An 11668-nucleotide genomic window follows, 5' to 3' on the forward strand; every position below is an offset into this window, starting at 1 on the left:
GTTCCCATCACACAGATGAGCTAGACTTGGGACAATGTGGCCTCCTTAAGCCACCTGTTTCAATGTTATTAATTTAAATAAAATGATTTGTGGTTTTTGTCCAAAAAAGAAAAGAATCAGACTCTACACTGAATCAGGAAAGTGGAAAGGGTGAACAACTCCCAAATCTCAATTTCTTCACCCAATAAAAAGTATCTTTCTTATTCAGTTCCACAGATAGCTCAGTCAGCAGGCCTCAGACACACAGGCTGAAGAAAGCCTGCCAACGCAGCTTCCAGAGTGGGGAGGCAGAGAGTCCTTAGAGCCCTTGGAGCCCTTGGAGCACCGGCCTGGAGATGGCCACACCTTTCCGAATAGAACTCAGCCCAAATGTGTCCTGTGTCCCCACCCACCCACAAGAGGGCTGGGGGTGAGTTTTCTACGTCCAGGATTTTAGGGGAAATATTAACTACCACACCTTGAAGCCAGACTCTGAACCTTCGCAAAATGCCAGGTTTTTGTCCTACCAGAGTTCAGGTGTTCCTTCACCTCCTAATGACAGGCTCCAGGTGGTGAAGGCAAGAATATAGGACTCAGCTGGGTGGAGGGTTGAGCTACAACACTGCTCGTCTCCAGAATACACAAGTGATGGACTCACTGCTCCTACCTCCCTGGCACTTCCACCCCTCACCTCCCCCACATGCACACACACCATATGTGTGCGCACACACACGCACACACATGCACACACACACACACGCAAGCACACACATCATCAAAACAGAACAATGAAATAGGAGCCAAATTTTGTCAGTCTTTACTGAAGTCACTATGTTTGAAGGCAAAAAGAAAACTTGAGCTATAAATAAGGTAGGATGAGAGCTGGAGAGAGACCACACATCCATGCCCAGGCCAGGGAGCTTGTCCCCAAGAATCTTAGCTACATGTCCAGGAGAGCTGGGCTCCAATTATTCCTCTACCTTTCAGTGCTAGGGGTAAGGGGAACCTGACATATCCAGGTGCGCATCCCTTCTGTGCCCAGTTTCCAGGCTCTTCTGCAGAAGGAAGCTGGGTCGGAGGGTCCTAGGCTTAGAGGAAGGGGAACTCAAAACAACCTGGTAGGAGGAAGTGTGGGAGTGGGGAGGTCTGGGCACTCCAATGGGAGGAGGTAGATTCCCACAAGAGACTGGAACAGGAGGCTGCCTAAAGCCGGGCAAGGGATGTAGAGCTTCCTTTCTTTTTCCGACAGTCTATTATACATTCAACTGTAGTCATTGGCTTTCACCTTGGACATTGCTACACTGGTCCCTCACAGCTCAGGGCACAGCTAGAGAGCCATCTTGACTGGAAAAAGTCCCTACAGATGGAGAGGAAGACTTAGGCTGAGAATAGGGAGGAGGGAAGCATCTGCAAACCCTGATAAGCTGGCCTCCTTCACTCTTGGCCCTTTTCCTTGAGGTAGAGGTTAGATGGAGACGCTGTTCTCAATGAAGGCAGGATCCAGGTAGATGTAAGGCAGCTCAAGGTTCTGGTTCCGCTCTCGGATGTCTCTTGAGATCTGGGCCAGGTGGTTCTGGAAGGCGGCAATGCTCCGCTGTGGTACTTCCTCTGTGAAGTGTTGATCTGGGTAGGTGCCCAGAGGCCTCTGGGAGAAAACCAGGCGGGAGGTCAGGATGATGTTCAAAATGGAATGGAGAATAATGAAGGATCATGGATGGCACAAATACAATCAAGGTCAAGGTGGCTTCAAAAGGCATAGCCCAGGGCTGGGGAGATAGCTCAGTAGTCTAAGTGCCTGCCTGGCAAACTCAAGGACCAGGGTTCAATCCCCAGTATGGCATGACTTGCCAATCTCAGAACCCTGGGTATGCAGTGCCAGCCCTAAACCGGGCATGGTGGCACATGCCTATAATCCCAATGCTGGGGAGACTGAGTCAGGAGAATCACTATGAGTTACAATTGCATAGCGAGAGTCTATATTCAAAAAAAGGCATAGCCCAACGTACAGCCACTAAAATCACACCCCCAATCTACCATTCCATGCACTCCAAGGGAGAGCAGCCTTCATCCCCAAAATCCAAAGCCACACAGCCTAGAGAAAAGAATGTGGCTTGGAACCAGCTTTTGTGCAGTCTATGACTCCTTGAAGCACAATTTTTGGATCTGAAAGTAGATGGATTTAATCAGGAAATCCTTAAAGTCCCTATCTAGCGCCTAATCTATGCTTTGAACTAAAGGAACACAACCACACTCCTCCACAGCTGACAATAACACTCTAGCAAATACCTCGCAATTTTACAAAATCCAACCCCTCGGGACAACCATGGCTGGTTCTGAGGCATCTTCCAATTGACTGCATAATCAATTTTGCCACCACAGTCACTGTCCCCATGACACTGTCACACTTCACAGCACAGCCAACCACGATCAACACATGTCACAATTACCTTCAGCTGACACCACCCTCCCTCGTGACCACATCACACAACCACTCACTGTCCTGGTGCGCAGGCCCTGCCTCCTCATCCGCACACCTTTCCACCTAATATAACCTTCATGTAATACAGCTGTTATCAAGACTGTTGATTTTGTTTTGTTTGAGACAAGGTCTTGCTATGTAGCCCAGGCTGCAATGAACTCACAGCAATCCTCCTGCCTCAACCCCCCAAGTGCTTACAGGAATGCACCACCATGCCCAGTTGGTTTGCTGATGTTTTAAGAATTTGTGTCTTGTTTTATCGGATTGGGAGAGCCCTTTAGAACAGTGTTCAATAATTGCAGTAGTAGTGGACATTTTCTCCTGTCTCTGATTTTCATGAGATGTCCACTAATGTGTTTTTCCTCCCTCCAAGGTGTTAAGGATGGAAGCCAGGGCCTCACCCATGCTAGGCAATGGTCCCCCTGTACGACTGAGCTGCACCCCCAGCCCCAATGTTGTCTTAAATATACTTTTATCAAAATTCTTTCATTGGCCTTTTCATTTTACACTGAGTTTTTATTAATAATGACTGTTCATGCCGATCAAATGCGTCTCCAGCATGTACCAAGATGATTATAGCGTATCTTTCTTTATTGATGTAATAAATCATATTGCTAGATTTCATAAGTTTGAACCAATCTTTCTTTTCTACACTCCTTCATGGTACATTTCACTGGCTGATTTATTTATTTATTTTTATTTTCTACAGTACTGGAGATTGAATCCAAGGCCTTAACAATGAACTATAGCCCCAATACTTTTTTTTATTTGAGTGTCTTGTGAAGTTGCTAAATTGCCCAGGCTAAATTCAAACTTGCAATCTTCTTGCCTCAGCCTCCCAGAGTTCTGGGATTACAAGTATGCACCTCCATGCCTGGCTTCATTTTCTTAATAATAGCTCACAGATAAGCCCTCTTCCTGAACAATGCACCACACCCCTTAAGACATCCCTTTTTCATTTATATTTGGTTTTCATCTCCTGTATAACATCCTCTTTTTTAAATATATTTGGCATGGCGTCTCACTATGCAGCTTGGACTCATAGTGATCCTGTTTTCAGCCTCCCTTACAAGTGTGCATCACCACACGAAGGTCTCAGGGGCTAGCTCAGCACACCCAGGGGTAGGGCCGGCACGGCATGCAGTACCAGGGATCGAACCCCAGTCCCTGTGCTTGCCTAAGCAGGCACTTAGTCCGCTGAGCTATCTCACTGGCCCTCATCTCCTCTAACATCTCAGTTGTTTATGTTTTCCTGGAAATATCTTCATTTCATCTAGATTTCCAAATTGTCATGCATAAACCAGAAGCATTATTTTCTTATCATTGAAAAACCATCTGTATTTGTGGTTATATGACCTGCCTGTTCCTAATTGTGTATGTTTTTTCTTTATTAGAATTAACTATAATTTCTTTATATTATTCGTCTTTTCTAAGATGCAGTTCTCACATACGAGATTCATATCTAACTCCTAAAACTATAGTGTAGTTATCAAAGAGCAGAACACAGAAGCGTGACAAATGACTCAGCACCTACTTCCTAGCTATTTGATGCTGAGAAATTCCCTAATCTCTCTAAACTTCAGTTTTTTCCCCCTGTAAACGAAACCACCATGAATTAAATAGTTATCTGCCAACCCTATACTAAGAATTCTAAACATACTTATTTGCTTCATATTATTAAATAGTATGCATGAATAATCTGATTTTTTAAATTTTATTTATTTATGTGTGTGTGTGTGTGTGTGTGTGTGTGTCCAGCTCAGCCCACCAGGGGGCGGGGCTGGCTGGCATGTGGTGCTGGGGGATTGAACCGCAGTCCCTGTGCTTTGCTAAGCTCGTTCTAAGTAGGTGCTTTAGACCACTGAGCCATCTCACCAGCCCAATAATAAGTTTGCAGATTAAGCTTCTGGTTCCAGGTTTATGAGGAGGGACCCCTTCATCCTCATCCTCCTGCCCATTTGTCCTTTTGGACATAGAAGGAGCAGAATTCAGGATAAAATTCCTTCCATTCCCAGGATATAGGATAGTCGGTAAAATTCCCTAGGAAGGTCAGGCGTGGTGACATATCTGCAATCCCAGTCAGTACTCTGGGAGGCTGAGCCAAGAGCACTGAAAGTTTGAGCCCAGCCTAGGCACCTAACCAACTTAGTGAGACATTGTCTCAAAATAAAATATTTTGGGTCAGCCAGATAGCTCAGTGGATTAAAGTGCCTGCTTAGGCAGATGCAGAGGCCGGGATACAATGCCCAGCCTGCTGTGCCAGCTCCAGCCCCGGGGTGTACTGAGATAGCAATTGAGATTGGATGTGGTGGTGCGAGTCTGTAATCCCAGCACTTGGGAGGCTGAACACAGGAGGATCATTACAAGTCCAATCTGTGTAGTGAGACCCTGTAGAATCTGTACTAAAGAAAAAAAAAATTAAAGGGCTGAGGCTATAGCTCAGTATGAAGGCCCTGGGGTCAGGTCCCCACCCCACAAAAAAAAAAAAATAAAATAGGGCTGGAGTTATAGCTCAGTGGCATGGCACCTGCCTGGCAAGCACAAGGTCCTGAGTTCGATTCCTGGCACAATAAATAAATAAATAAATAAATAGAGGCTGGGGAGATAGCCCAGCAGCATAAGCACTTGCCTGGAAAGTGCAAGGTTCTGCTTTCAATCCCTGGTACCAATAATAAACAAATAAATCATGTACAGAATCTTTTCTGAGTCAAGCATGGTGATATGCACCTGTTGTCCCAGCTACTCAGGAGGCTCAGATGGGAGGATCACTAGGGTCAAGAAATTTGAGGCCAGCCTAGGAAACATAATGAGGGCCCCTCATCTCCAAAACAACAAAACATAAACAAGACAAACAAAACACCTAGCTAGGATGATAAGGCATTTGTAATCTTTCTAGCACCAGATGGAGTCAAGCATGAGAAATGAGGATGCTCATATGTCAGAGCACTATGACCAAGACTGGGAGGCAGAGGCACGACAGACACTGCAATGCGTGAATGGCCATGATGACACTCAGTGATGAAAGCACCGTTCCCTGGCCCAGCTTCTTCAAGGCCTCCTTTCTGTCTCCCATCTCCAAACTGCCCTTCTCACCCATTCACGTAGACACAGGAACACACTAATCCTAACATATCCAGTCATGTCACCTCTGGCTCAAAACTCCTGAGTGGCCTCCCAGCATCCTCTTAGCAAAAACCATGCAGGTAGAGCCCGTCCTTCCTCTCCACCTGTCATTTCGCTGCACTGAACCGTGAGTGACTCTCCCCCTCCATCCCTCAGCTGTGTCCTTCCTTCTGCCTAGAGTCCAACCCTGCCCCTCCTCTGCCCGACTCATCCTTGCAGGTCACACAAGTTTCAGCTTAGATGTCACTTCATCCAAGAAGCCTTCTAGGGCTCTCCCAGACCTACTTGGATTCTACAGGCCCCTGTTTTTACCTTTGCCCCTAAATGTAAGCTTGTGGACAAGGCTCAGAGCTCCTCCCACCAAGTGTCTGATGTACCACAGGTTCTCAGGAAACATGTGTTGAATGGAGAAATTAACATATAGGTACTTCTTACAACACTGTGGTGCTCTCCTTCATTTATCCACATGTCTCCTCTATCAGACAATACACTTCTTGAAGGCAGAAAGATGTCACTTGACTTTGTATGCCTGGTGCCCAGCTCTGTGCTGACATGGAGGTTACCCAGAAATTGATTACTATTTGGATGAATGACTGATTAGATAGATGGATAGATGAATGGACAAATAGATAGGTGGATGATTAAACTTGTAAACTGAAGGGAAGTTGTGATCTACTTGTGCGACTGGTATTTCCTTCAACATGTCTTTGGGGATCAAAGTATTATTCCCTGGAGAAACTAAAGAACCCAAGCAACTCAGCAGTAGCAACAAATTCCAGCAGTCAGTTCCCAACTTCTCAGGACATAGCCACCATCACCAGCCCTGAAGCACAGGCCCTCCAAAATCCATCCCAAATTTCCACCCCTAATACATACCTGGTCCTTGGGCTCTTGGCTGACCAACCAGAAGAGGAGAAGGTTGTTACAGGTGACATTCACTTCTGGGAGGGTTTCCAAGTAACTCTTCAAGGTAGTGGTCCCCTTGGTCTGGAGTGGGGGCTGCCTCATGGATGAGGGGGCATTGGGCATCCAGGCCCCAAAGTCATGCTGTAGAGACCCCACCCCATATGGATCAAATGACCACCAGAAGGCAGGGACTGTCTCCCCTTCATTATTCCTGGTCCCACCTCTCCCATCTCAAGTCTCACAGTTGGGGAATGAACGAATCATGGAAAGTCCCAGAATGGGGCAGGAACCCAGCTCACCCCTCGTCATTCCCCACCCAATGTTCCAGGACAGGGTGGAGTGAGTCACCAGGGAGGGAGGAGTATGAAGAGAGGAGGTAATCCTAGAAAAGGGCCTTGGGCTGGCATGCCATACAGAACAACCTGATTGTCCACCTGACCTGGTACTAACCAAGACGGGAGCCCATGGATTCTACTCATAATATAATTCCAGTGTGAGTTGCCATTGCAACCTTGGGCCCAGCTCCACCCAGACATCACTCAGCAGGGTCCATTCACTCCACCCAAGCACCATTCCAACCCTAACCCTGACCCACCCATGCTTTCAACCAGAATTCTGGCCTCAAGTCCATGGCTAAGCCTAACACCTTTGTGGCCTGATACCCTTCAGGCTTCCCTCTGCAAACTCACCTGCCCACTATTAACAGCAGCGTGCTGGGCGGAGCAGTTGAAGATGATTGCAGTCAGGTACTTCACTAGCTGTCCTGAAGTGCACAGCTGGCTTGGGAATCCTGGGTGTGGGGAAAAGGAAGGTGTGGAGGGGAGTTACCAAATTCCTAGGGGCACCTCAGAGCAGGGCTCACTTCAGGGGGAAGAGTGAGGGAGTAGGAGCTAGACGTTGGCTATGACTGTCTTTAAGATTAGGGTTGGGATGAAGTTAGGGGTAGCAGGCTCTGAGGGCTGCAGGGGTCTAAGAGGTGGATCCTGCAGTGGGAACAGCCAGGATTCATAAGGACCGAGCCAGATTCATGCCAAGCACCAAGCTGCCTCTGACTCTGCCTGACCTCCAAGGCACTTTTATCTGCAACCCAGATTAGCATTTAATGATTTGATTCTACTCAATTTATCAAGATCTGCCCAAGCACCCAGTAGCGGATCATCCTCTGCTAGGCCTGGCAGGAGAGACAGTGTATGCTACTCAAAAGCACATGGAAATAGATTCAGCAAGAAGCCAGTGCTCAGCTCTTAGAAAGAAAAGCAGGTAGGACAGAAACTGGTATGGGGGCTGGAGTGGTCAGGAAGATGCTTCCTAAAGGAAGAGAAGGCGCTTCCCCAAATTGAGCCATGGGTGATACTGGAATGAAAACTATATGACAAAAGCCAGACACAGTGGCCCATGCCTACAGTCCCAGTTATGGAGAAAGCCGAGTCAGGAGTTCAAGGAGTTCTGAGCAACAATAGACAATACCCCAGTTCAAACAATAAGTGAAATAAAAATTTTAAAAATTAAAAAGAACATATGTAGATGTGGTAGCACAGGCCTGTTTATAATCCCAGCATTTGGGAAGCCTAGGCAGGAGGATTGCCATAAATTTCAGGCCAGAATAGGCTATATAGTGAGTTCAAGGCCAGCCTGAACTGTGTAACAAGACTTGGTCTCAAAAATAATAAAATAAAACAAAATAGAAAAATATTGTCAGGGATGCAGGGAGAAGAGCTCAGCCTTCATGCTGCTGTGTCTGTACCACATGGCCCTCATCCAAGACTCTCACCCTACCCACCTCCTGCTCAGTGCCCCCCAAACTCATATCCCCAGCTGTTCTGGTTCCTGAGCCCTAGACTCAGTGGTGAGTACAAATCTGCACTGCCCAGCTGCTGTTCCCACCTGCATGTCCTCAAGACACCTCACACCTGCCACCGCAAACCAAATGCTTCGCACCTGCCCCACCCTCTCCAACACAGCCCTCCCTTGCAGTCCTCCCACTTGGGTATAGTGACCCTCCATATCTTCAGGTTCCACATCTGTGGGCTCAATCAACCTCAGATCATAACATCTGGGAAATACTAAATATATGAGGGAAATGATGCCTGTACTCAACACGTACACTCTTCTTTCCTTGTCCCCATTTCCTAAACAATACAGTGTAACAACTATTGCCAAAGTATTTAGTCACATTTGGTATTAGAAGTAACCTAGAAATGATTTAAAGTACTCAGGAAGCTGTGCATAGGTTTTCTGCAAGTATTATGCCATTTTACAAAAGGCACCTGCGTGTCTGAGGACTTTGCTATCTGTGGGGAATCTTGAAACTAGTCCCTTGTGGATGCCAGTGGGCAACCATCCTTGCCATACAGTTGCTCAGACCACAGGTATATGCTCTATCTCCCTCTGTGCGCATGAGCAGAGACTTCCACAAGCTAGGCTATCCTCACCATCTCCCCCTCCACCTCTATGCAGTCACCACCGTCTCTCTCCTGGATGAATCCTGCCACTTCCTCACCTGTCCCTTAGAGCCTCATCCCTTGACAGCAAGAGTGGTCCTTTAAAATCATAAATCAGGGGTTGGGGACATAGTTCAGTGGTAGAGTGCTTGCCTAGTGTGCATGAGGGCCTGGGTCAGATCCCCAGCACTGAGGAAAAAATGATAAATCATGGTGTCACCCTTCACTAGAACCTTCTAGGCTTCCTCTCACTTACCTTGCCATGCCCTCCTTGATCTGGCTCTGGCCCCTTCTTTATTTCATCCTAACTTTTCTTCCCTCCACTTGTTCCACTCAAACTCCATAGGTCTTTCCAATATTCCTCAAACACACCAGTGCACCCCAACCCGAGGACCTTCGCAGGTGCTGCACCTCTGACTCCACACTCTTGTGCCCGAGCTCCTTTACTTTCCTCATCTCTCTACTCAGGTCTCAGCTCCTCAGAGAGGCCTTCCTGAGCCACCTGTCTGAAATAACCCTTCCCATGCTGTTTTGTTTTTCTTCCTCCCATTCTTAACCACTTGACATATTTGTTTGATTATCTTTGTCTCTCTGAAAGAATGTGAGGCTTGTAAGAAGGCTGGGATTTTTGCCTGTTTGTTCACTGTGAAATGACAGCATCTATACCAACACTTAATAAATATGAAGAAAGCAGTAATTATTGGTTGAGTGAGGCAAATGCATGCAAGAGTAAGGAGCCAGAGTGGTAAGGCATGGGAGATAGACAAGGTGAGGGGACAGGGAGGGGACCTAATTGAAGGTGATGCTGCAGTATGCTGGGGCATGTGATTTCTGGGAAGCCCTCAGGCCTGGTGAGGTAGCAGCCAGGAGCCAGGAGAGAAGAGCTGGCTGAGAAGCAGCTTCCACAATCAGGATCACTAGGGTGGTGTCGATGGGGTGATTGAAATAATAGGGACTCGCCACCCAACTGGACTGAGGAAGACAGAGGTAGGGAAGGGAGCCAAAGAGCTCCCAGCTTTGGAGTCAGGAGGAACAGAGAGAGGCTGAGGAAGGATGGGGCATCTTCCTGGGAATGAATGGGAATTTTCTGAATGCCCCATTGTGGTTGACTGTCTAAACTCAGAGGCCGAGAGCAATAAAGCAAAGCAGGGGTCAGGCTATCCATAAGAATTTTTCTATAGTTTGTATTATTACTTCCTCTTAGAAAACGGAAGTCAAAGTGAGACTGACAGGTTCATAAATATGTTTTGCCTTTAAATATATGAACCCAAAATAAGTTTTTGTGGGTTTTTTTTGTTGTTGTTGTTTTTTTTTTTTTTTTTGGTGGAACTGGGAATTGAACTCAGGCTCTTGCACTTGCCAGGGAAGCACTTATTCTACTGAGCCATCTCCCCAGCCCCCAAAATAAGTTTGTACTAGTGGGAAGAACTGTGGTCAGTCTGAAGATGTTGTGATAAACAAAATCAGAGATCAATTGAATATAGTAAGATAGGAGAAAGCTGGACATGGAGGTGCACACCAGTAGTCCCAACTATATGGGAGACTGAGACAGAAGGATGGAAAATTTGAGGCTATCCTGGGCAACTTATTGAGAAAGACCTTGTCTCAAAAGTTAAATATATATATAGAGAGGACTGGGGGGTTCAATCCCCAGTGCTACAAAAATAAGACAGGAGAGTTGAGCCAGTAGCACTAGCTTCCAGTCTGGGTCCTGGAAACAAATTCCTCAGTAGTGTGAAACAGACAGGATCAGGACTGTTGAGGACTAACAGTGAGTTTGCAAAACACAAGGAAATGTTACTTTTTAAATAGTCCAAGAAAGATCTGGCTGATAACACTCTAACCTAGAAATCACTCTTGGCATCTCAGTCACTGAGGCAAGCTGACCTCATGTACCTCCCAGATGAATCAACACAGAAGGCAGACCATCACTTGAGAAAAATTTTTGGCAAGAGTATGCAGCCCTTAAATACTCCTTCCGGTGTACAATAAAACACAGGAGACAGAGGAACAAGATGAATGACACCATAAGAAAGAATTGGATAAATTCAGAAGATGAGACATTCTGCAGAAAACTAGTCCAAGATCTTCTGTAAGTCTTTATCATGTGGTTTTAAAAAGCAGAGGAAGAGAGCAGGGAGGGAGGGGAAGAGGAGGGGATGAAGAAAAAAGATTTTAAAACATCAGGAAAATACAGTTTTTGCATATGGGAAGGGGGACAAAGAGTTGGAAGGAGTAGGGAGGGCTAGAAGACCAAAAAAAAAAAAAAAAAAGAGAGAGAGACGAGCAAAGAATTAAGATGCATTGTGTACCAACTTCCCATGAGAAAGGTAATCATTATGTATTACAAACATATACTAATAAAAATAAATAAATTTTAAAAAATAAAGCAGAGCCAGGCATGGTGATGCACACCTCAGCACTTGGGAGGCTGAGGCAGGAGGATCATTTCAAGTTCGAGACCAGCCTGGGCTACAAAGCGAGCTCAAGGCCAGTCTGAACTGCATAGTAAGACCCTGTCTCAAAAAGACAGTAAATAAATAGCAGAAGAGAAGAGGTGCTCTTTAAGTTAAAAGAGATTTTAGAGTCAAACCAAATAAACAAATATGATCCTTGATTAGCTTTTGAATCAATAGGACCAACTGGGAAGAAAAAAAGGATAAGTGAGGATATTGCTGCAAATTGGGGCTCAGTGATACAGTACTTGCCTAGAATGAGCAACAACCTGGGCTCCATCTCC

General features: G+C 46.1%; 1 protein-coding gene across 1 annotated transcript in view; it reads right to left on the reverse strand.

Moving 5' to 3' along the window:
- Nucleotides 1-805: 805 nt before the first annotated feature.
- Aloxe3 (arachidonate lipoxygenase 3) overlaps nucleotides 806-11668 on the reverse strand; it is a 22821-nt gene continuing 11958 nt past the window's right edge. The window contains exons 13-15 of the mRNA XM_004638440.2: nucleotides 7177-7277; nucleotides 6458-6628; nucleotides 806-1624 (exon numbers count right to left, since the gene is read on the reverse strand). Coding sequence (XP_004638497.1) covers nucleotides 1445-1624; nucleotides 6458-6628; nucleotides 7177-7277 — 452 coding nt within the window. The 3' untranslated portion in view covers nucleotides 806-1444. The remainder of the gene's footprint in view (nucleotides 1625-6457; nucleotides 6629-7176; nucleotides 7278-11668) is intronic.

Source organism: Octodon degus, unplaced genomic scaffold, assembly GCF_000260255.1.
Source record: "Octodon degus isolate 3935 unplaced genomic scaffold, OctDeg1.0 scaffold00098, whole genome shotgun sequence".
Taxonomy (NCBI): domain Eukaryota; kingdom Metazoa; phylum Chordata; class Mammalia; order Rodentia; family Octodontidae; genus Octodon; species Octodon degus.